We start from the raw sequence: 22032 nt of genomic DNA, 5'->3' as shown, positions 1-22032 counted from the left end.
CCGAGGAGGTGAGGCATATGGGCATTTCTATATTTCATTTCTTTTTCAACAATACCTGTTGCCTGTTCATCTTTCTGGTCAGTAGTGTCTGAATCACACACCTGAAACAAGCATGCAGCTTATCTGGTCAGATTGTTGTCAGAAACATCTGATCTGCGTACTTCTTCAGGGTCTATAGCTAAAAAGGCAGAGGATCAGCAGGACTGCCAGGCAATTTGCATTGTTCAGAAAGTAATAAATATGTCAGCCTCCATATGTCTCTCACTTTGGGTTCCCTTTAAGCTTGCATGCAATCTAAAATTAATTACCATATCCTTGACCATCTCTATAGTAGAATATTACGCCTAGGGCAGTGCTCTGCTTCCATCTGGTGGCTGAAATGAAAATGTGCAGCGTTTAACCTTGTGCTGTTTTGCCATAAACTGCAAATTTTAAGCATGCTTAAAATCGTTAATTTACTTTAAAGGCCAACTGTAATGAGAGGAATGTGGAGGCTGACATATTTATTTCCTTTTAAGCTTTACCAGTTGCCTGGCTATCCTACTGATCCTCTGTCCAAGTCCCTGAACAAGAATGCAGCAGAGCAGGTGTTTCTGGCATTTTTGTCAGATCTGACAAGATTAGCTGCATGCTTGTTTCTGGTGTGATTCAGACACTACTGCAGCCAAATAGATCAGTGAGGCTGCCAGGCAACTGGTACAGATTAGAAGGAAATAAATATGGCAGCCTCCATAGTCTTCTCTCTTCGGATGTCTTTCTATGTACTTCAGTTTACATTACTCTTCCATTAAAATGTAGGGTTTTTTTTCTGTTTTTTTTTCCTTGGTAGCATGTTTTTGGGTTGCAAATGTAACTCTTTGAAGATTAATCAGTTTTCACACAAAAAGACCTGGAATCTGTTTGGTTCCTGTTAACAGAGACATTATTTCACATTTTAATTTTTCTATAATCATGAATAGACAACGTGTGGATTTGAAGATATGATGCAGCAAAGCCGAATCTTAGGAACTTATGGGCACCTGTGACAGGAACAACCTGTTCTGTCTCTCAGTGTAATAGTAAGGCTCCTTTCACACATGAGCCCATAATGAAATTCACTTTTTCTCCTGAGTTTTCTCCTACGTGATATTTTCACACCTTGCCATGTAATGCTTTTTAAGCCACCAGCATGCAAGAAAATACACAAAATAATTTTGATAGTACTTTTTCACCAACTTTGGGTACTTTTTCCATTATAAATGCTGAAAAGTTAATTTAAAGAGGAGGTGGCATTATCTCCTAGGAGAAAACTCAGGGGGCCTGGGCCCATATGCAATTATTTTTTTCTCCTGAGTTTTCTCCTTGGTGATATTTTCACAACTTGTCAAGAAAATGCCTTTTACACCACCAGAAAGCAAGAAAGTACTCAAAATAATTGTAATAGTACCTTCTCACCTATTTTTGGGTTGTTTTAACTGCAGAATGCAGAAAAGTTATCTTAAAAAGAAGTTTAAAAATGATCTCCTTGGAGAAAACTCAGGAGAAAAAGTGACTTGCATATGGGCCATGGTCTATGAGACTGGCCACAGTACATGCTTGCTGTGTAATGCAAAGCTATGGAAGTGCTCCCAGCTCCACAGAAGTAACACAAAGGCACGTTACTCTGTGACTCCCAGAAGTCAACCACAAGTCTAATGTAAATGTTTTATTTTGTCCTACAGCGGGTACAGATGGTTAGAGTTCTTTTGTTTCTTGTGTCTGTTGCGACCAGAACTCAGTGTCAGGCTACTGCTTCTGCTATGACAAGCGGCAGTTTGCGTCATCCTCTCACGTGTCTTCAAGGAGGAATATACAAGGCAGCCTGTGCTCCTGCACTCTCTCCCTTCCTGCTATGTGTGCGTGAGTGTGGTGCCTCAGGCTTTCACTGCAGCATGTGTTACTACAGTGAATACCGGCCACACAGGCTGCAATAAAAGCTGAAGACACTTGCGCACACACATGGCGGGGGAGGGAACACTGGATAGGCTGTCCTGTATACTTTGGAGTCGGGATACAGAATTCCTTCATGAGAGTAATTAAAACTTGTGACAAACACGAACTTGTGACAAATATATATTGTCCACAGTTGCCGGGCCACTTTGCATATTAACATTTTAATATTTTTTTTGTAATTTAGCTATATTTTCTTAGCCCTACTTCTTTCTTAAACTGGTTTCAAGGGATATTGTCAATAGCTGATTTTCGAATTAGTACAGTTTATTTGGATGACAAGTTTTATGCAGCCTGCAGCTCACTAATTCCAAGTATGTACAACATGAAAGTCAGTACAAATATGACTGTAGCTTCCTATGTATGCCTAGTCCTATGATATTGTATTAGCCTGGATGTCTTTAAATATCTGCCTGGAGTTTTGTGGTTGATGTCTTCTCAAACAGCTGATGAGATGTGAACTGTTTGTCATACACATGAACTTGTCAGATCAGGGAAGTAACCGTAAACTATCAAAACAATATGACATGCAGACATCTTATTAAGCATAACAGAGCTTCAGATAAATATGGAAGTTGACCCAGTCTCAATGTTGCTGCCCCATTTCAATGCTAGCATAGAGTCTCTGTTCTAATGTCATCTGATTTTACACTATAATAATACAACACATGCTTGAAGGTACTTTAGGTATGTTTCACACACTGAAATCAGAATTCATTTAGTGGTGAATCAATATGCAAAGTGCATTACCCTGATTTCCATAATGTATACACTGGGGAGTACAAATTTGTGTCCTGTTGGGATATCAGGATAATATGAATGAGACTTTTTATTACAGCAGGCTCTGTATTCTACATGGCAAAAATACAGAATAAGTTGATTGCTATCTCTGCTGTGTAACTTAAATGAAAGTTATGCTATTAAAAAACACAACTGTAACATCTCTGGATACATCTCTGGGTGGTGTGTTAAAAAAATACCTTGGTGTGCTTACCATGCTATGATAATTGTAATGTTTTCTTCCCCTGTTCTGAGTTTCATGACACAGCATGCATGTATAAATCTTATAAAAGTGAAGAAATTGTGAACAGATAAGTCAGAAAATAGTATCTTGCTGTGCATTACTTGGCCACACGGTACTGTGCTGTCTTTAATTTGTGCTTAGGTTCATTGTTATGTGCTGAAAAACAAACCCACAATATGATGCTGCCAATCACAAGTTTTCATTGTCAGGTCATGTGCAGTATCTGGTTTCCTCAGGCCAAAGGTTCAGACACGGCTTTATCAGAGGGCCTTATTTCCTAATTGGAGTTCTTTAGATGCCTATCAGTACTCTTGCTGAGGAATGCTTTCTTTATGACCAGCCTGACCTGAAGCCCAGAGTAGTTAGGGTTTTCCTGTATGATTTCCCCTACTCCTAACACTACCTGTCCCTTCTTGCTGTAAATTTCTTAATCTAAAAATTTCTAAATCTAAAAATTAGAAATCTAGCCTTACTATAACACCTACTGTAATCCCTACACCTACATTTCTAAACCAAGCTCTAATGTAAACCCACAGTGCCCAAATTATACACTGAGCACTGCTGTAGCCCTAATTAAAATTGGTATAAGTGCTCTGTAACAGCATCAGAATTTTCCTGCCTCAGCCTTTCCTATATCTCTGCCATGTCAATTAGGGAATAGGGATGAGCTTTTGAGTACGCATTTTGAGGTTTGTATGAATTGGAAGCTTTACACCTGTGGCTGCAACACAGGGGTATACTCATCCCTGTTGCTGCCTCTGGTGGTTGCTTTCCATGTTACATTCCACATCATTCCAATGCTTCCTCCTTTAAAGCATCAGAGTGATGTGGAATGCAATGAGTTAACTCTCTCTGCTGCAGCCAGCAGGTGTAAAGGTACATACACACATCGGATTTAAGCAAACGGCCCATCGTTTGGACGTCCAAACGACGGTTCGTTTGGACGTCAAATCGGGGGTGTGTACAGTCTGTCGTTCAGCTGATAAGACTGGACTTGAGCGATCCGCTTGGCGATTTGACGTCCAAACGACGGGTCGTTTGTGAAAATTCGACGTGTGTATGTACTTTAAGACTTCCATTTAATTCAAAACGTGCACTCGGAAACTCCTCCCTACTGTTAATATCATGGTTTTGTTTTGGCTCTGCTAACATTATCAGCTGGGATACCTTGTATACACAGGTACATGCCTTTACTAGTTCAGTCTGTCAGTCAATAGCAACAGCTCATTGATCATAAACAGAATGGGATGCATTGGAGCTAAATTGTTAGTATCATAGTAAAGAGCAGGGCAGTTCTAGGCTAAAATGCACCCAGGGCAAGTGTGTAAAAATTGCGCCCCCCTTACCATGGGTACCCGCAGTATAGGTGCCTGCAGTATAGGTTAGCCAGATCTAGTTGCACTCAATATAGGTTGCTAGCTATAGGTCCCCCCAGTATAGGTAGCCAGGCATAGGTTCCCCAGTATAGGTAGCCAGCTATAGGTCCCCCCAGTATAGGTAACTCGGCATAGGTGCCCCAGTATAATTGTCCCCAGTATAGGTTAGCCAGGTAGGTGCCTCCAGTATAGGTAGCCAGTATAGTTGCCCCCAGTATAGGTTAGATAGGCAGGTGCCCCTGGTATAGGTTAGATAGGTAGGTGCCCCCAGTACAGGTTAGCTAGGTGGGTTCCATCAACATAGGTAGCTAGAATACTTGCCGCCAGCATAGGTTAGATAGGTAGGTGCCCCTAGTATGGGTTAGTTAGGTAGGTGCCTCCAATATAGGTAGCCAGTATAGTTGCCACCAGTATAGGCTAGCTAGGTAGGCGCTCCTAGTATAGGTTAGCTAGGTAGGTGCCCCCAGTATAGGTTAGATAGGTAGGTGCCCCCAGTATAGGTTAGATAGGTTGTGTGCAATGTAGGTTAGATAGGTAGGTGCCCCAGTATAGGCTAGATAGGTAGGTGCCCCCAGTACATTTTATATAGGTAGGTTTACCCAGTATAAGTTGGATAGGTAGGTGCCCCCAATATAGCCTAGGTAGGTAGGAGCCCCCAGTACAGAATAGATAGGTAGTTGCCCACAGTATAGGTTAGATAGGTAGCTGCCCTCAGTATAGGTTAGATAGGTAGCTGCCCTCAGTATAGGTTAGATAGGTAGGTGCCCCCAGTATAGGTTAGATAGGTATGTGCCCCCAGTATAGGCTAGATAGGTAGGAGCCCCCAGTACAGGTTAGATAGGTAGCTGCCCCCAGTATAGGTTAGATAGGTGGGTTCCATCAATATAGGTAGCTAGAATACTTGCCGCCAGCATAGGTTAGATAGGTAGGTGCCCCCAGTATGGGTTAGTTAGGTAGGTGCCTCCAATATAGGTAGCCAGTATAGTTGCCACCAGTATAGGCTAGCTAGGTAGGCGCTCCTAGTATAGGTTAGCTAGGTAGGTGCCCCCAGTATAGGTTAGATAGGTAGGTGCCCCCAGTATAGGTTAGATAGGTTGTGTGCAATGTAGGTTAGATAGGTAGGTGCCCCAGTATAGGCTAGATAGGTAGGTGCCCCCAGTACATTTTATATAGGTAGGTTTACCCAGTATAAGTTGGATAGGTAGGTGCCCCCAGTATAGCCTAGGTAGGTAGGAGCCCCCAGTACAGAATAGATAGGTAGTTGCCCACAGTATAGGTTAGATAGGTAGCTGCCCTCAGTATAGGTTAGATAGGTAGGTGCCCCCAGTATAGGTTAGATAGGTAGGTGCCCCCAGTATAGGCTAGATAGGTAGGAGCCCCCAGTACAGGTTAGATAGGTAGCTGCCCCCAGTATAGGTTAGATAGGTAGGTGCCCACAATATAGGTTAGATCGGTAGGTAGGTAGGTGCCCTTCCCCCCAAATGGCGGCCCAACTTCTGCCTGTGGCCGCCCTCCGTGCTCCCCCTCCGCTGCAGAGTGAGCGCAGAAGAAAGTGCTGTATACAGCAACTCACCTCTCTGCGTTCCAATTGCCGATCACTTGCCACTGGTCTCCTCCTCTGCATAGATACTTATACGCACTCTACTTCCTGTTTAGCAGGAAGTAGAGTGTGTATAAGCGTCTATGCAGAGGAGGAGACCAGCGGCAAGTGATCGGTGATTGGAATGCAGAGAGGAGAGTTGCTGTATACAGCGCTTACTGCTATGCTGTTTAGTAGGAAGTAGAGTGTGTATAAGCTTCTATGCAGAGGAGGAGACCAGCGGCAAGTGATCGGCGATTGGAATGCAGAGAGGTGAGTTGCTGTATACAGTGCTTACTGCTGTGCTGTTTAGCAGGAAGTAGAGTGTGTATAAGCGGCTATGCAGAGGAGGAGACTAGTGGCAAGTGATCGGCGATTGGAACGCAGGAAGGTGAGTTGCTGTATACAGCGATTCCTGCTGCGCTCTCTCTGCAGTGGAGGGGGGAGCACGGAGGGCAGCCTGGGAGAAGAAGGGAGGGAGAGGTCGGAATGCTCTCCCCACAGCTGTGGCTCTCCCTCCATCACGGCACCCCCCCCCCCTCAGCGCTCTTGGCGGCAGCACGGGCCGCACGGCCCTAGAAATGGGCCTGGTAAAGGGACTACATACTTGTGTCATTGTGACATTTTGATTTGGTATTTTCAAAAATTGTTTTTCATTTCATTACAGAGTACTGAATATTTTAGTGGAAAAAAAAAGAATACAGTATTTAACATGAAGCTGTAATTCATTCTCTTATTCACTCTCTTTCCCTTATATTCACTCTGTTATATCTCTCCACTATCTCTTTCCCTCACTCTACCCCCTTCTCCTCTCTCTTTCCTTTCTTCTTTTTACTGATCTTCTCAACTATTAAATGCTTGTAGTAGTGAGGTGCATGAAAACATATATACACATGTGGTTGCTGGCAGGGCCGGTTCTCTCATAAAACAAGGTGGAACATTTGCATCAGGTGCAGAGATTTCAGGGGCAACATGTTTGTACTGTGTGTACCTTCCTGAGGAGGAATGGAGTGGCTGAGGGTGAGAAATGTGTCACAGACTCACAGCCAGCCAGTGCGCTATTGTGTTGAGCTGCAGCATGTCACGTGAGAACATTAAATAAAGCAGAGTAAATTTCGGGGTGCTGTGCGATCATTCCAAATCAGACAGGGGGTAAAGGCACATCCTCACAAGTTTGCATCAGGCAGCAAAATGTCTAGAACCCGCCCTGGTTGCTGGTTACAAAAAGGGACACAACAGAAACCTCCATAAAAGTAACTAGATCCATTATGTCTAAAACTGATTAATTACTTGCATTATTCATATTCATCATAGCATAAGACACTGCTGTAAAATCACACACTGAATAATGTTTTAGGGTTTCTATCTTTGTTTTGATTCAGAGTAGCTTACCCCAGTTTGGAAAAGGTTAACTATTCTTATTATATTTTTACAGTGGCATTAAAAAGCAAACAGATTTTTGGAGCGCAATCAATGCATGTTAGGGAAAATAATATTGTGTCATTTGATGTAGAGGCAGCGTTAGGCCTTTGGGAAAATTGCAGTTGAAGGAAAGCTGCTGCAGTGTACCGCATTTAAGATTCTCATTTAATAGCAATAATATTTCTTCCAATGCAAAATGTTTTGTTACATTGTATTCCTATTATGCATGAAATTGTTTGTAACAATGAAAAAGGACGCTACTCGTTACAGTGAATATTTTGTGTAAAACGAAACCACACATTTCCCTGAAATAAAAGATTGTGGAGAATGAAAGTAAAGCAATTCCTAATGAATCTGCTAGAACGGATGAGCAGTAAGAAAAACAAAATACAAATGCCTGGGTGTGTGTGGGGCAGAGGCAGGCGGTTTTGTGTACACGTAATAAAGGCGCTTGGAAAAATGGGTGCTAAATAGTGGTAGCACAATATCCGTAATCCTACCGACATTCTACTATCTGCTTTAGTACAATATCAGTAATTTTTACCGATATTCTATCACTCCCTGTACCCCAACTCTCACACAAACCCACTCCTACCTATGCCTAAAATTGCCCATACATGGTACAATTTTTCTTTTTTTCGATTAGATAATTTAGTTTGATTATTCCATTAGATCGAATAAAAAGATTTTTCCAACATGTCTGAACAGATTTTATAGAAAAAATGGGATAATCGTTCATTTTTCTTGATCAAAAATAATTGTTTTTTCAACTTTCATTTGATTCAATCATTTTGGTTGAAAACCGGGAAAAACAAATGTTTTTATTGTAACGTGTATGGGTACCAAACAGTAACCACCCCCCACCAACTCCTAACACTAACTCTCCCCTCTCTATTCCTAACACTAACTCTCCCCTATCTATGCCCAATACTAACCACCTCACCTACTCCTATCTATGCCTAACACTAACCATCCAAACTACTCCCAACACTAACTCTCTTCTATCCATACCCAGCACTATCCCCCCCACCAACTCCTAACACTAACTCTCCTCATCTATGTCCAACACTAACCATCCCCCACCTACTCCTAACACTAACTCTTCCCTATATATGCCCAACACTAACCACCTCCCAAAGGCCAAGCTCTGGTGCACTACTGCTCCCAGCGAGCCAGCGGCAGTATAGTTGCTCAACTCTGGCAGCAGCCAACTGCATAGAAGTGGAACTCCACAGCTGCCACATTTTTTTTCCAAAGAAGTTTGGGTGCCACTGTAGGTGCCCATGTTAAAAGCTGTGAAGCTGCCAGTGCCCACATTTTTTAGTTATAGCTTCAAATCACAACTATTAACATGGTCGCCTATCGCAGCAACCAATCTTACCTACCTGCTTTCCGCAATTAAATTCCCTGCTTCTGGACTTTTCTGCAATAACTATGGATGTACATAAAAATATAATGGCCATTACACACACACACACACACACACACACACACACACACACACACACACACACACACACACACACACACACACACACACACACACACACACACACACTTTTTACAGGTATGTTGCAATAAATTGAGTTCGTGTAATTCGCTTATTTTAAAATACATCAAAATAGAATGTATGCTAGTGTGTCAAGATGATATATAAAACTGGTGGAGGATAGTTGGTGACTGTAGATATAGCAGATGCCTGGAGGTCACTTAGCATATATAGTAGGCTACTGTGCAGCAGTTTACTTACGGTTTTCTCATTGCAATTTTAGATCAGTGCATTTCTTGACACAGGCAGCTTTCAAAACTGTGATGCATTTCAAAGGTTTGCTGTGTGAATTGGCCTGACTACCAGGCAGATGATGATAACATTTTTTTACTTCTTTTAGACTCACTATGAATGTGGAGACTACATTATCAGACAGGGTGCTCGAGGGGACACGTTCTTCATCATCAGCAAAGGGAAGGTAAGATCCTCTTCACCTCTTGAAGTCCACGCTTCATTTGAAACCATAATAACATACCTGGGAAATGGAATGCCAGTCAAATATTCCCTCCAAGCAATTTATGGCTGCAGTTTATTGCATTTAATTAATGCTGCTAACATGATGTTTGGGTGAATGGGCTGAATTTTAGACAAGGTGAGATACAGTTCAATAACTATACCTTTTGTAAAGAGTTTTTGTGTGCATCTCCAGTGTTTCAAAAGAGTGTTTACTCAGTGTCACTTTGTGATCTATCCTCATTCAAATCAGCCAGACTGAACAAATAATAGTCATCAAAGGTATTTGGGTAACACGTGGTGGAGACTGAAAATGTGTTATTCACGGAACTAAGAAATACCAGCCTTTTGTTTTACATTACCTTACATTATAGGCCCAGTTCACATTGGTCTGTTTAGCAGACCGTACCATAACGGACGCTAATGGAGGTGAATGGACCCTATGTTTGTCAGTAGCATCTTTTTGTTATGTTTGCACAGATCATTTCGCTCCATTCCGCTGAATGGAACACAAGTTTGCATCTGCAGCTATTTTTTCGCATCGACAAATGCCTCACTTCTGGTGATGAGCAAAAATACCAATATTCTTTTAGCCTTATTTTTGTGAAAATAGGTACAATTTTTGATTCGACGAGTAAAAAGTAAAAGCAAGAAATTTGGAATCAGGATGATACCATTTATTGGCTAACTTAAAAGAATAAGAGTAAGAAAGCTTTCGGCTGTATAGCCTTCGTCAGGCTCAATCCTGTTTGCTTACAAGTGATGGTACAGATAACTATATACATGCAACATCAAACGGGGATACATAGATTTTTTTTCAAGCATAAATACATGTCATTAAGATGCCTTAAGTGAAACCGAACATCTAAATGGGGTGAGAGGTTGAATGAAGGATCTTCATGTCACTGCCCTGAAGGGTGGCTTCTAGTGTTGAGCCAAAATTTTCGTACTAAATGACGGACACAAATTTTGCCACTACGACATGAATTCATAATTTCATAATTGCCATACAAAACGTAATTCGGAATTCCATAAACGAAATTTGAGTTTCGTAATTTTGCTGTCCCTTTAAATGTATCAGGAGGCTCTATCTGCAGCCACTTCTAAGACAGGTGCACTTTGCCCTGGTGCACTTAGTGGTCATGCATGCTGAGACACTTGGTTTTGGACTTTGCAATATCTGATAATGCAAAGGTCCCTGCAAGTGCTGTCACTTTAAATGTATCAGGAGGCTCTGGACTGGGACACAATTTTGAGAATGAACAAATATCCGTGTTAAACACAAAATAGTGATTTGTTTGTGTTACCTAAATGATCATAATTACAAAAAAATGATCGTAATTATGAAATTCCCCATAAACACGAAATGTCACGTAATTTCGTGAAATTCACGAAATTTCAATTACGGCCATAAACATAATTTTGCGAATTACGCAAAATTTTGCATAATCGTAATTAGGTCATTACGCTCATCACTAGTGGCTTCAAATCGTCAAAAGATAGATTAATAGCAGAACATTTATAAATTGGTTCAAAGCTGTGGACCAATAAAAATAAGTAAAAAAACTTTTTATGTTGGTATGAAGCTGATGCTATTTAATTCCATAACTATCTCTCATCCTAAACTTGTAAACTCGGAATTTATAACCCTCTGTGACAGTCTGAGTCCCAATTCTGTGAGTATTGTGTAAAGAAGGAGTCTTATCTCAGCTAACAACCTCTCACCCCATTTAGATGTTCTGTTTCACTTAAAGAGGAACTCCAGCCTAAACAAACATACTGTCATTAAAGAGAATCTGTATTGTTAAAATCGCACAAAAGTAAACATACCAGTGCGTTAGGGGACATCTCCTATTACCCTCTGTCACAATTTCGCCACTCCCCGCCGCATTAAAAGTGGTTAAAAACAGTTTTAAAAAGTTTGTTTATAAACAAACAAAATGGCCACCAAAACAGGAAGTAGGTTGATGTACAGTATGTCCACACATAGAAAATACATTCATACACAAGCAGGCTGTATACACCCTTCCTTTTGAATCTCAAGAGATCATTTGTGTGTTTCTTTCCCCATGCATCTCTCATGCACTGAAGTTTCAAGCTGCTCTTTTCTTCCTGCAAACAGCTTTGCCCTTGTCTGTAATTCCTCACTATGTGAAAGCTCAGCCAGCTCAGAGGACGATTTATCCAGCTTGTAAAAGATAAGAGAGAAGAGAGAAGCTGCTCTAATCTAAATAACACACAGGCAGTGTGCATAGAGGGGCCTGGAAGGGGGAGTTCATAGCAGAACCACAACACTGAAGAACTTGGCAGCCTTCCAGACACAGGCTGACAAGTCTGACAAGAGAGAGATAAGTTGATTTATTACAGAGACTGTGATAGTACAAAGTGCTGCAGTAAGCTAGAACACATTAGAATAGCTTTTGGAACTTGTAGGATGATAAAAAACAGGATGCAATTTTTGTTACGGAGTCTCTTTAAGTTACATTTGTTATGTTAATTAAAAATAGATAGGTAATATAATCTCTTACCCACACTGTTTTAAAAGAACAGGCAAATGTTTGATTTGATGGTTCCAGCCATCTTTTTGGTTGAAAGGAGGTGACAGGGAGTTCACTTTAAGGCATCTTAATGACAAATTTGCAGGGTATGTTAAGGTGTGTACAAGAGGGCTGTGCGGGGACCCGGCAGCAGTGTGATGGTGGGTGCGCTGAGATCTTCAATCAAGATTTCAACATTAGAGGATATTGGCGTGGGACATTTCCAAGGATATTGACATGGAATTTTTTTTAAAGGTACAGGTAAGTATTTCTGGGTAATTAAGAATATTAAAGGACTTTTTCATGGTTGTGTTTTTATTTCATTTAACCCTCTGTGGAAATGGTTAAAGGGTACTATGTACCCCTATACTCATTTCTCCTGGGGAGGGGTGGGCATCTGGGGATCCCCTTTATAAAGGGGACTCCCAGATGCCACCAAGGACCCCCTCAGGGTGTCGTCTTCCCCACCTCCTGTTCCCATCGTAGGTGGGGAAGAGCCCTTGTCCATGGATTGGACAAGGGCTCTGGGGGAGAGGGGGGGCCTGGCGGCCCCTCTTCTCCCGAGCCTCCCCATACCATGAACCATGCCCCACATTCTGACTATCCTAGCCTGGGGTTCAAACGGTTAAAGAGGCTTGGGAGGGGAGGGGGGCTGCATTATATATTTTTTTTCCCACACTCTGAACAACAACAAAAAATGTTTCAAAAAATAGGTTAAGTTGCCAGGGATCCTTATACAGCCTTAGCGATCCCTGGCTAAAGCGTTGCTAATTCGAGGGGTTTTCCAGTGGGTCCGTATGTCTGCGTATGGACACCCTCAGAAACCCCGTCATAATATGTATTGCTCTTTCTTTTGATATATGTAAATTTACACTAGGTTGCTACATTATCTGTCATTTACCGCATTTAAATGTATACTTTTTTTCCTATTGTAACCTTAAAATCGATTTTCTCCAAAACTATAAGGTCTTTCTGAATCCCTCCCCCCCTCTCTTATACCCACTTTTCTCCTTAACATGCCCTGCAAGTTTGGGGATTCTAGCTGGTAAGGGGGCTTTGCTATTAACCGCAATCATTTTAATGTATTTACATGACAAATATCGAAAGCAAAAATGTGAAAAAATCTTGAAAACGGAAATGGCATTTTCGATGCGAAAATGACTTTGGTGAAAATTTGCAAGTAACACTAGTCACATTGACCACACAATAACAGAACGGAGGGTCACGGATGTAAAAATGATGCCTTAACCACTTGAGGACCTAGGGCTTTCTACCCCTTAAGGACCGGCCACTTTTTTTCCATTCAGACCACTGCAGCTTTCACGGTTTATTGCTCGCTCATACAACCTACCACCTAAATGAATTTTGGCTCCTTTTCTTGTCACTAATACAGCTTTCTTTTGGGGCTATTTGATTGCTCCTGCGATTTTTACTTTTTATTATATTCATCAAAAAAGACATGAATTTTGGCAAAAAAATGATTTTTTTAAATTTCTGTGCTGACATTTTTCAAATAAAGTAAAATTTCTGTATACATGCAGCGCGAAAAATGTGGACAAACATGTTTTTGATAAAAAAAACCCCAGTCAGTGTATATTTATTGGTTTGGGTAAAAGTTATAGCGTTTACAAACTATGGTGCAAAAAGTGAATTTTCCCATTTTCAAGCATCTCTGACTTTTCTGACCCCCTGTCATGTTTCATGAGGGGCTAGAATTCCAGGATAGTATAAATACCCCCCAAATGACCCCATTTTGGAAAGAAGACATCCCAAAGTATTCACTGAGAGGCATAGTGAGTTCATAGAAGATATTATTTTTTGTCACAAGTAAGCGGAAAATGACACTTTGTGAGAAAAAAAAAAAAAAAAAAGTTTCCATTTCTTCTAACTTGCGACAAAAAAAAATGAAATCTGCCACGGACTCACCATGCCCCTCTCTGAATACCTTGAAGGGTCTACTTTCCAAAATGGGATCATTTGTGGGGTGTGTTTACTGTCCTGACATTTTGGGGGGTGCTAAATTGTAAGCACCCCTGTAAAGCCTAAAGGTGCTCATTGGACTTTGGACCCCTTAGCGCAGTTAGGCTGCAAAAAAGTGCCACACATGTGGTATTGCCATACTCAGGAGAAGTAGTATAATGTGTTTTGGGGTGTATTTTTTACACATACCCATGCTGGGTGGGAGAAATATCTCTGTAAATGACAATTTGTTAATTTTTTTTACACACAATTGTCCATTTACAGAGATATTTCTCCCACTCAGCATGGGTATGTGTAAAAATACACCACAAAACACATTATACTACTTCTCCTGAGTACGGCGATACCACGTGTGGCACTTTTTTGCACCCTAACTGCGCTAAAGGGCCCAAAGTCCAATGAGTACCTTTAAGATTTCACAGGTCATTTTGAGAAATTTCGTTTCAAGACTACTCCTCACGGTTTAGGGCCCCTAAAATGCCAGGGCAGTATAGGAACCCCACAAATGACCCCATTTTAGAAAGAAGACACCCCAAGGTATTCCGTTAGTAGTATGGCGAGTTCATAGAAGATTTTATTTTTTGTCACAAGTTAGCGGAAAATGACACTTTGTGAAAAAACACAATTAAAATCAATTTCCGCTAACTTTTGACAAAAAATAAAAACTTCTATGAACTCACCATACTCCTAACGGAATACCTTGGGGTGTCTTCTTTCTAAAATGGGGTCATTTGTGGGGTTCCTATACTGCCCTGGCATTTTAGGGGCCCTAAACCGTGAGGAGTAGTCTTGAAACGAAATTTCTCAAAATGACCTGTGAAATCCTAAAGGTACTCATTGGACTTTGGGCCCTTTAGCGCAGTTAGGGTGCAAAAAAGTGCCACACATGTGGTATCGCCATACTCGGGAGAAGCAGTACAATGTGTTTTGAGGTGTATTTTTACACATACCCATGCTGGATGGGAGAAATACCTCTGTAAATGGACAATTGTGTGTAAAAAAATCAAAAGATTGTCATTTACAGAGGTATTTCTCCCACCCAGCATGGGTATGTGTAAAAATACACCTCAAAACACATTGTACTACTTCTCCCGAGTACGGCGATACCACATGTGTGGCACTTTTTTGCACCCTAATTGCACTAAGGGGCATAAAGTCCAATGAGTACCTTTAGGATTTCACAGGTCATTTTTGTTTCAAGACTACTCCTCACGGTTTAGGGCCCCTAAAATGCCAGGGCAGTATAGGAACCCCACTAATGACCCCATTTTAGAAAGAAGACACCCCAAGGTATTCCGTTAGGAGTATGGTGAGTTCATAGAAGTTTTTATTTTTTTGTCACAAGTTAGCGGAAATTGATTTTAATAGTTTTTTTTCACAAAGTGTCATTTTCCGCTAACTTGTGACAAAAAATAAAATCTTCTATGAACTCACCATACTCCGTACGGAATACCTTTGGGTGTCTTCTTTCTAGAATGGGGTCATTTGTGGGGTTCCTATACTGCCCTGGCATTTTAGGGGCCCTAAACCGTGAGGAGTAGTCTTGAAACCAAATGTCGCAAAATGACCTGTGAAATCCTAAAGGTACTCATTGGACTTTGGGCCCCTTAGCGTACTTAGGGTGTAAAAAAGTGCCACACATGTGGTACCGCTGTACTCAGGAGAAGTAGTATAATGCGTTTTGGGGTGTATTTTTACACATACCCATGCTAAGTGGGAGAAATATCTCTGTAAATGACAATTGTTTGATTTTTTTACACACAATTGTCCATTTACATAGAAATTTCTCCCACCCAGCATGGGTATGTGTAAAAATACACCCCAAAACACATGATACTACTTTTCCTGAGTACGGCGGTACCACATGTGTGACACTTTTTTGCAGCCTAGGTGCGCTAAGGGGCCCAACGTCCTATTCACAGGTCATTTTGAAGCATTTGTTTTCTAGACTACTCCTCGCGGTTTAGGGCCCCTAAAATGCCAGGGCAGTATAGGAACCCCACAAGTGACCCCATTTTAGAAAGAAGACACCCCAAGGTATTCCGTTAGGTGTATGGCAAGTTCATAGAAGATTTTATTTTTTGTCACAAGTTAGTGAAAAATGACACTTTGTGAAAAAAAACCAATAAAAATTATTTTCCGCTAACTTTTGACAAAAAATAAAATCTTCTATGAACTCGTCATACACCTAACATAATACCTTGGGGTGTCTTTTTTTTTCTAAAATGGGGTCACTTGTGGGGTTCCTATACCGCCCTGGCATTTTACAGGCCCAAAACCGTGAGTAGTCTGGAAACCAAATGTCTCAAAATGACTGTTCAGGGGTATAAGCATCTGCAAATTTTGATGACAGGTGGTCTATGAGGGGGTGAATTTTGTGGAACCGGTCATAAGCAGGGTGGCCTTTTAGATGACAGGTTGTATTGGGCCTGATCTGATGGATAGGAGTGCTAGGGGGGTGACAGGAGGTGATTGATGGGTGTCTCAGGGGGTGGTTAGAGGGGAAAATAGATGCAGTCAATGCACTGGGGAGGTGATCGGAAGGGGGTCTGAGGGTTTGGCCGAGTGATCAGGAGCCCACACGGGGCAAATTGGGGCCTGATCTGATGGGTAGGTGTGCTAGGGGGTGACAGGAGGTGATTGATGGGTGTCTCAAGGTGTGATTAGAGGGGAGAATAGATGCAAGCAATGCACTGGCGAGGTGATCAGGGCTGGGGTCTGAGGGCATTCTGAGGGTGTGGGCGGGTGATTGAGTGCCCTAGGGGCAGATAGGGGTCTAATCTGATAGGTAGCAGTGACAGGGGGTGATTGATGGGTAATTAGTAGGTGTTTAGGGTAGAGAATAGATGGAAACACTGCGCTTGGGTGGTGATCTGTTGTCGGATCTGCGGGCGATCTATTGGTGTGGGTGGGTGATCAGTTTGCCCACAAGGGGCAGGTTAGGGGCTGATTGATGGGTGTCAGTGACAGCGGGTGATTGATGGGTGTCAGTGACAGGGGGTGATTGATTGGTGATTGATAGGTGATTGACAGGTAATCAGTGGGTTATTACAGGGGAGAACAGATGTAAATATTGCACTGGCGAATTGATAAGGGGGGGTCTGAGGGCAATCTGAGATTGTAGGCGGGCGATTGGGTGCCCGCAAGGGGCAGATTAGGGTCTGATCTGATGGGTAACAGTGACAGGTGGTGATAGGGGGTGATTGATGGGTGATTGATGGGTAATTAGTGGGTGTTTAGAGGAGAGAATAGATGGAAACACTGCGCTTGGGTGGTGATCTGATGTCGGATCTGCGGGCGATCTATTGGTGTGGGTGGGTGATCAGTTTGCCCGCAAGGGGCAGGTTAGGGGCTGATTGTTGGGTGGCAGTGACAGGGGGTGATTGATGGGTGATAGGTGATTGGCAGGTGATTGACAGGTGATCAGTGGGTTATTACAGGGAAGGACAGATGTAATTAATGCACTGGCGAATTGATAAGGGGGGGGGGGGGTCAGAGGGCAATCTGAGCGTGTGGGCGGGTGATTGGGTGCCCGCAAGGGGCAGATTAGGGTCTGATCTGATAGGTAAAAGTGACAGGTGGTGATAGGGGGTGATTGATGGGTGATTGATGGGTAATTAGTGGGTGTTTAGAGAAGATAACAGATGTAAACGATACATTTGGGAGGTAATCTGACGGCGGGTTTGCGGGCGATCTAATGGTGTGGGTGGGTGATCAGATTGCCCGCAAGGGGCAGGTTAGGGGCTGATTGATGGGTGGCAGTGACAGGGGGTGATTGATGGGTGATAGGTGATTGGCAGGTGATTGACAGGTGATCAGTGGGTTATTACAGGGAAGAACAGATGTAATTAATGCACTGGCGAATTGATAAGGGGGGGTCTGAGGGCAATCTGAGCGTGTAGGCAGGTGATTGGGTGCCCGCAAGGGGCAGATTAGGGTCTGATCTGATAGGTAACAGTGACAGGTGGTGATAGGGGGTGATTGATGGGTGATTGATGGGTAATTAGTGGGTGTTTAGAGGAGAGAATAGATGTAAACAATGGATTTGGGAGGTGATCTGATGTCGGATCTGTGGGCGATCTATTGGTGTGGGGGGGTGATCAGATTGCCCGCAAGGGGCAGGTTAGGGGCTGATTGATGGGTGGCAGTGACAGGGGGTGATTGACGGGTGATTGACGGGTGATTGACGGGTGATTGACAGGTGATTGACAGGTGATTGACAGGTGATCAGGGGGATAGATGCATACAGTAAACAGGGGGGGGTGGTCTGGGGGGGGTCTGGGGAGAATCTGAGGGGTGGGGGGTGATCAGGAGGGGGCAGGGAGCAGGGGGGGGGGATAAAAAAAAAATAGCGTTGACAGATAGTGACAGGGAGTGATTGATGGGTGATTAGGGGGGTGATTGGGTGCAAACAGGGGTCTGGGGGGTGGGCAGGGGGGGGGTCTGATGGGTGCTGTGGGCGATCTGGGGCAGGGGAGGGAGAAATCAGTGTGCTTGGGTGCAGACTAGGGTGGCTGCAGCCTGCCCTGGTGGTCCCTCGGACACTGGGACAACCAGGGCAGGAGGCAGCCTGTATAATACACTTTGTAAACATTACAAAGTGTATTATACACTTTGTATGCGGCGATCGCGGGGTTAACATCCCGCCGGCGCTTCCGTATAGCCGGCGGGATGTTGCGGCGAGCGAGCGGTGACAGGCGCCGGCGGAGGATCGCGTCACGGATGACGCGATCGCTCCGCCCATGCCCTTAAATGGACCGCCGCCTCTGTGGGTGAGGCCGTCCTGCAGGGCTCCACTTCCCCGCCGCCCCTGTGTAGTGGGCGGTCGGGAAGTGGTTAAAAAACTGATCCATTATAAAGATCAGTTTTTAACCGAATCAGTTTTCCGTCCGTGCAAGTGTGAAACAGGCCTAAGATACACACTCTGCTTTGCAGTGCTGCAAGAATTGGTACCAGCCCTTGAGTGCTACTATATCAGCTGTAAGACGAACCTGTAAAATTTGCAAATTCAGAAACTATAAAAAAAAATACTTTCACCAGCAGTATTTATACAGTGCAACCTTTCATCTTTTACCCCAGATGATCTCTGATTGGCTACTGTGTAGAGAAAGAGGATTGTTGTACTGCGGAGGATAAATATCAGCTTTGTATCATCCTGGAAAGTGAAATTATGCCTACTTAGCAGCCTGCCCACTGTATCTTTACAATGCCAGTTTCAGGAAGATCTGTAAAACTGGTTAAAAATACATTGTACATACAGTATCTCACAAAAGTGAGTACACCTCTCACATTTTTGTAAATATTTTATTATCTTTTTATAAGACAACACTGAAGATATGACACTTTAATACAATGTAAAGTAGTCAGTTTCCAGGTTGCATAACAGTATAAATTTGGTATCTCATCAAAACACACAGCCATTAATGTCTAAACTGCTGGCAACAAAAGTGAGTACACCTACAAGTGAAGAATGTCAAAATTCTGCCCATAGTGTCAATAGTTTTTGTGGCCCACCATTATTTTCCAGCATTGCCTGAGGCCCCATTCAATCGCCCCCCCCCCCAAATCGCCAGCGTTCTGCGGGAGTGATTTTTCCGCAGAAAAATCACTGGACACTGCAGCGATTTTTCCGCGATCATGTTTAGCGCTTCTATAGCACTTAAACGTAAATCGCCCAAGTAAGAATGGGCCCATAGGGTTTTATAGCACTAGCGCTTTAAAGAGCGATAGAGCTTGAGCATTTTGCCAAAAGCACCGGCAAAACGCTCTAGTGTGAATGGGGCCTTTAATCTCTTGGGCATGGGGTTTACTAGAGCTTCACAGGTTGCCACTGGAATCCTCTTCCACTCCTCCATGACAAAGCCGACCTTTAGCACCTTCACCTTCCCGTCATGATCTCACCTGTAGCATGCCATGTCAGAGCTGAACTGCAACCAGTCATTTCTGATTTCCCTGCATGCATACAGCTGTATAGTTTTGCTGGCATTTGCAATAAGTGCCATATCCATCTGCAATCAATCTGCAGTTCAGAGCAGCACCACGATGCTGTCATTAATCCACCTATGGCTTGTAGCAGCTGAACTGCTACCAGGCAGTTTTGATTTCCCTGCACACATATAGCTGCATAGGTATGCTAGCATTTGCAGTGAGTGTCATTTCTATTTGTAATAACCCTGCAGTTCAGAGCAGCACAGGAGTGATTAATTACCAATCACCTATGTTGGAACTTTCATGTCTGACCGATGTCCATATAAAAGCCTCTTCCTGTCTTGACACTTTGCTTGTCATAGCTTTCAGCTTTGGCATAGCTGTTGGCTGGGCCCCATGCCTTACAGTGACCCAGGGAGGAAAAGCTGCCTGCTTCAAGTTAAGTTAGTGCTGATTGCTAGGCAGGGATCCTATGGCCTGGCATTGTTGCACAAACTTGTCACTGAAGAGGCAAACATGTACCTGGTACATGTGCTTGCCTCTGACGAAGCAAGGCTAGACCTTGCGAAACAGCTGTCGGGCCTTTTTTCCCGCCACTACTGTATGCCACTAACCCAGCCACAATAAAGGGCTTTTATGTAGCGGTGCCCAGCTTTTTTCTTCGATACTGCTATATTCATCACTGAACAGGAGCACGCCACAGGTGAGCTCAGGTGTGGTTTATTCCATCCCTGGCTTCATTCTGATGCCAGTATTTTGTCCTTGTTTTTCATTTTTACAAATTGAGATTAGCAGAACCCAATAACCTGATCATCAGTCCACCTCAAAACCTTAGGCTTAAAAGTCGACAGTCTTGATGCTGCTACTCTATGGAATGCCTTACCCATTTAATTGCTTGTTTCCTTCTTGGGAGATTTTCTTTGCTTTTTTTCCTGGGGATAAGTGGGTGAATACGAATACGAAGGAAGAGGCGAGAATTGTTGGCTTTTACCTATAGTTTAGCTGTAGACAGCTAAATGTATAGCTTGTTGTGTCAAAAATATACCATATACATAGTAAAAGGTTTAAATTGAGCACAATAAAAGGTGAAAAACTCATTTTTTTAACATGATAAATTATTTTTCCAACTGTAATGGAGAGGTGAAAGTCAGAACCTTGAGCTAACTTCCTTGTCTGCATTAAGGGTGGTGGATTCCTAAAGGGAGAATAAAATGTTCCTTTAGCAGTCCATATATCTTGGTGAGTTTTGTAAATATAATCATTATTGCAAAACAAATTTTTTATTAATTTTGGGAAGTTTTGAATTAATCAGTGCTCTTTCATTTCTCATATCTTATTCTCTAGGCTACCACAGAGAACCAGCAAACCAGTATAATGCACTGACAATTACGTTTCCAGTTTGGTTAAAAAAGGGATTGTTTTTCAAGATAATAAAGACATGCTGTCAGTACATATTTCTAGTTTCTGGCAAGATAATGAAAACCCATATCCAAGCCAATAGTTAATATAAGCAGTTTGACAATTTTTTTTTTTTTTTTTAGTGATTTAAGATTAAACAGTGAGCTCAGAAAGTATCAGTTCCAAAAAGCATTAGTAACTAATTAAGGAAAATGTGTTACAAAAGCAATAAATATAAAATTCTTGTTCATTAACGAATTATATAGCAGTAGAAAGACGAGGAAAACATTGCAACATGAATGATAATTAGTCATTTCACTGGAGCTTGGGACCCAATATTCATTAAATCTTGGAATTTTTTCAGAGCCCTTCGTTCATCAGCATGCATTTAAGTTACAACATGGGAAAACAGAACAGTGCAATTTCCTTTGGTTAGAACAGGCTAGGTTCCCTCTTAAGCAAGACCTTGAGCAGACAGGGTGGTGTCTGCTCCGATGATCCATTATGGTGCCTGGAGAAGATGCAATTCAGTCATAGGCTCTATGGGAAATTCATCTGCTCTCCAGGAAACATTGCAGACCACACCAAATTAATTGATTGATAGGTGTAAACAGATCCTATTTATAAAATAGGATTTGTCGATTGTCAGTTTTCTGATGCAGTAAAATGGACTAAACAAGTTTGTTTTCCGTTATAGTGGGAACATAGCCTCAGGGGTCTGATACTATAAAGAAAGGATTCTTTACTTCGCCAAGTCTCTTATTAAATAACCACTCACATTCATTCTCTTGAACCTCACTGAAAGTTTGAAGAGAAAA

The 22032-nt window shown here is 42.5% G+C and overlaps 1 protein-coding gene across 6 annotated transcripts in view; it reads left to right on the top strand.

The window, feature by feature from the left end:
• The window catches only part of PRKG1 (protein kinase cGMP-dependent 1), a 1426855-nt gene that overhangs the window by 1178549 nt on the left and 226274 nt on the right, over positions 1-22032 (top strand). For all 6 annotated transcript variants that reach the window (XR_011024535.1, XM_068258259.1, XM_068258261.1 and 3 more), the window contains exon 6: positions 9259-9336. Coding sequence is in view for 5 of the 6 variants with exons in the window: in XM_068258259.1 (XP_068114360.1) it covers positions 9259-9336 (78 nt within the window). In the remaining variant the exon portion in view is untranslated. The remainder of the gene's footprint in view (positions 1-9258; positions 9337-22032) is intronic.

This window comes from Hyperolius riggenbachi, chromosome 10, assembly GCF_040937935.1.
Source record: "Hyperolius riggenbachi isolate aHypRig1 chromosome 10, aHypRig1.pri, whole genome shotgun sequence".
In the NCBI taxonomy this organism is placed as follows: Eukaryota; Metazoa; Chordata; class Amphibia; order Anura; family Hyperoliidae; genus Hyperolius; species Hyperolius riggenbachi.
Note: the sequence above shows the minus strand (reverse complement) of the source record. Positions and strands in the feature narration are given on the sequence as shown.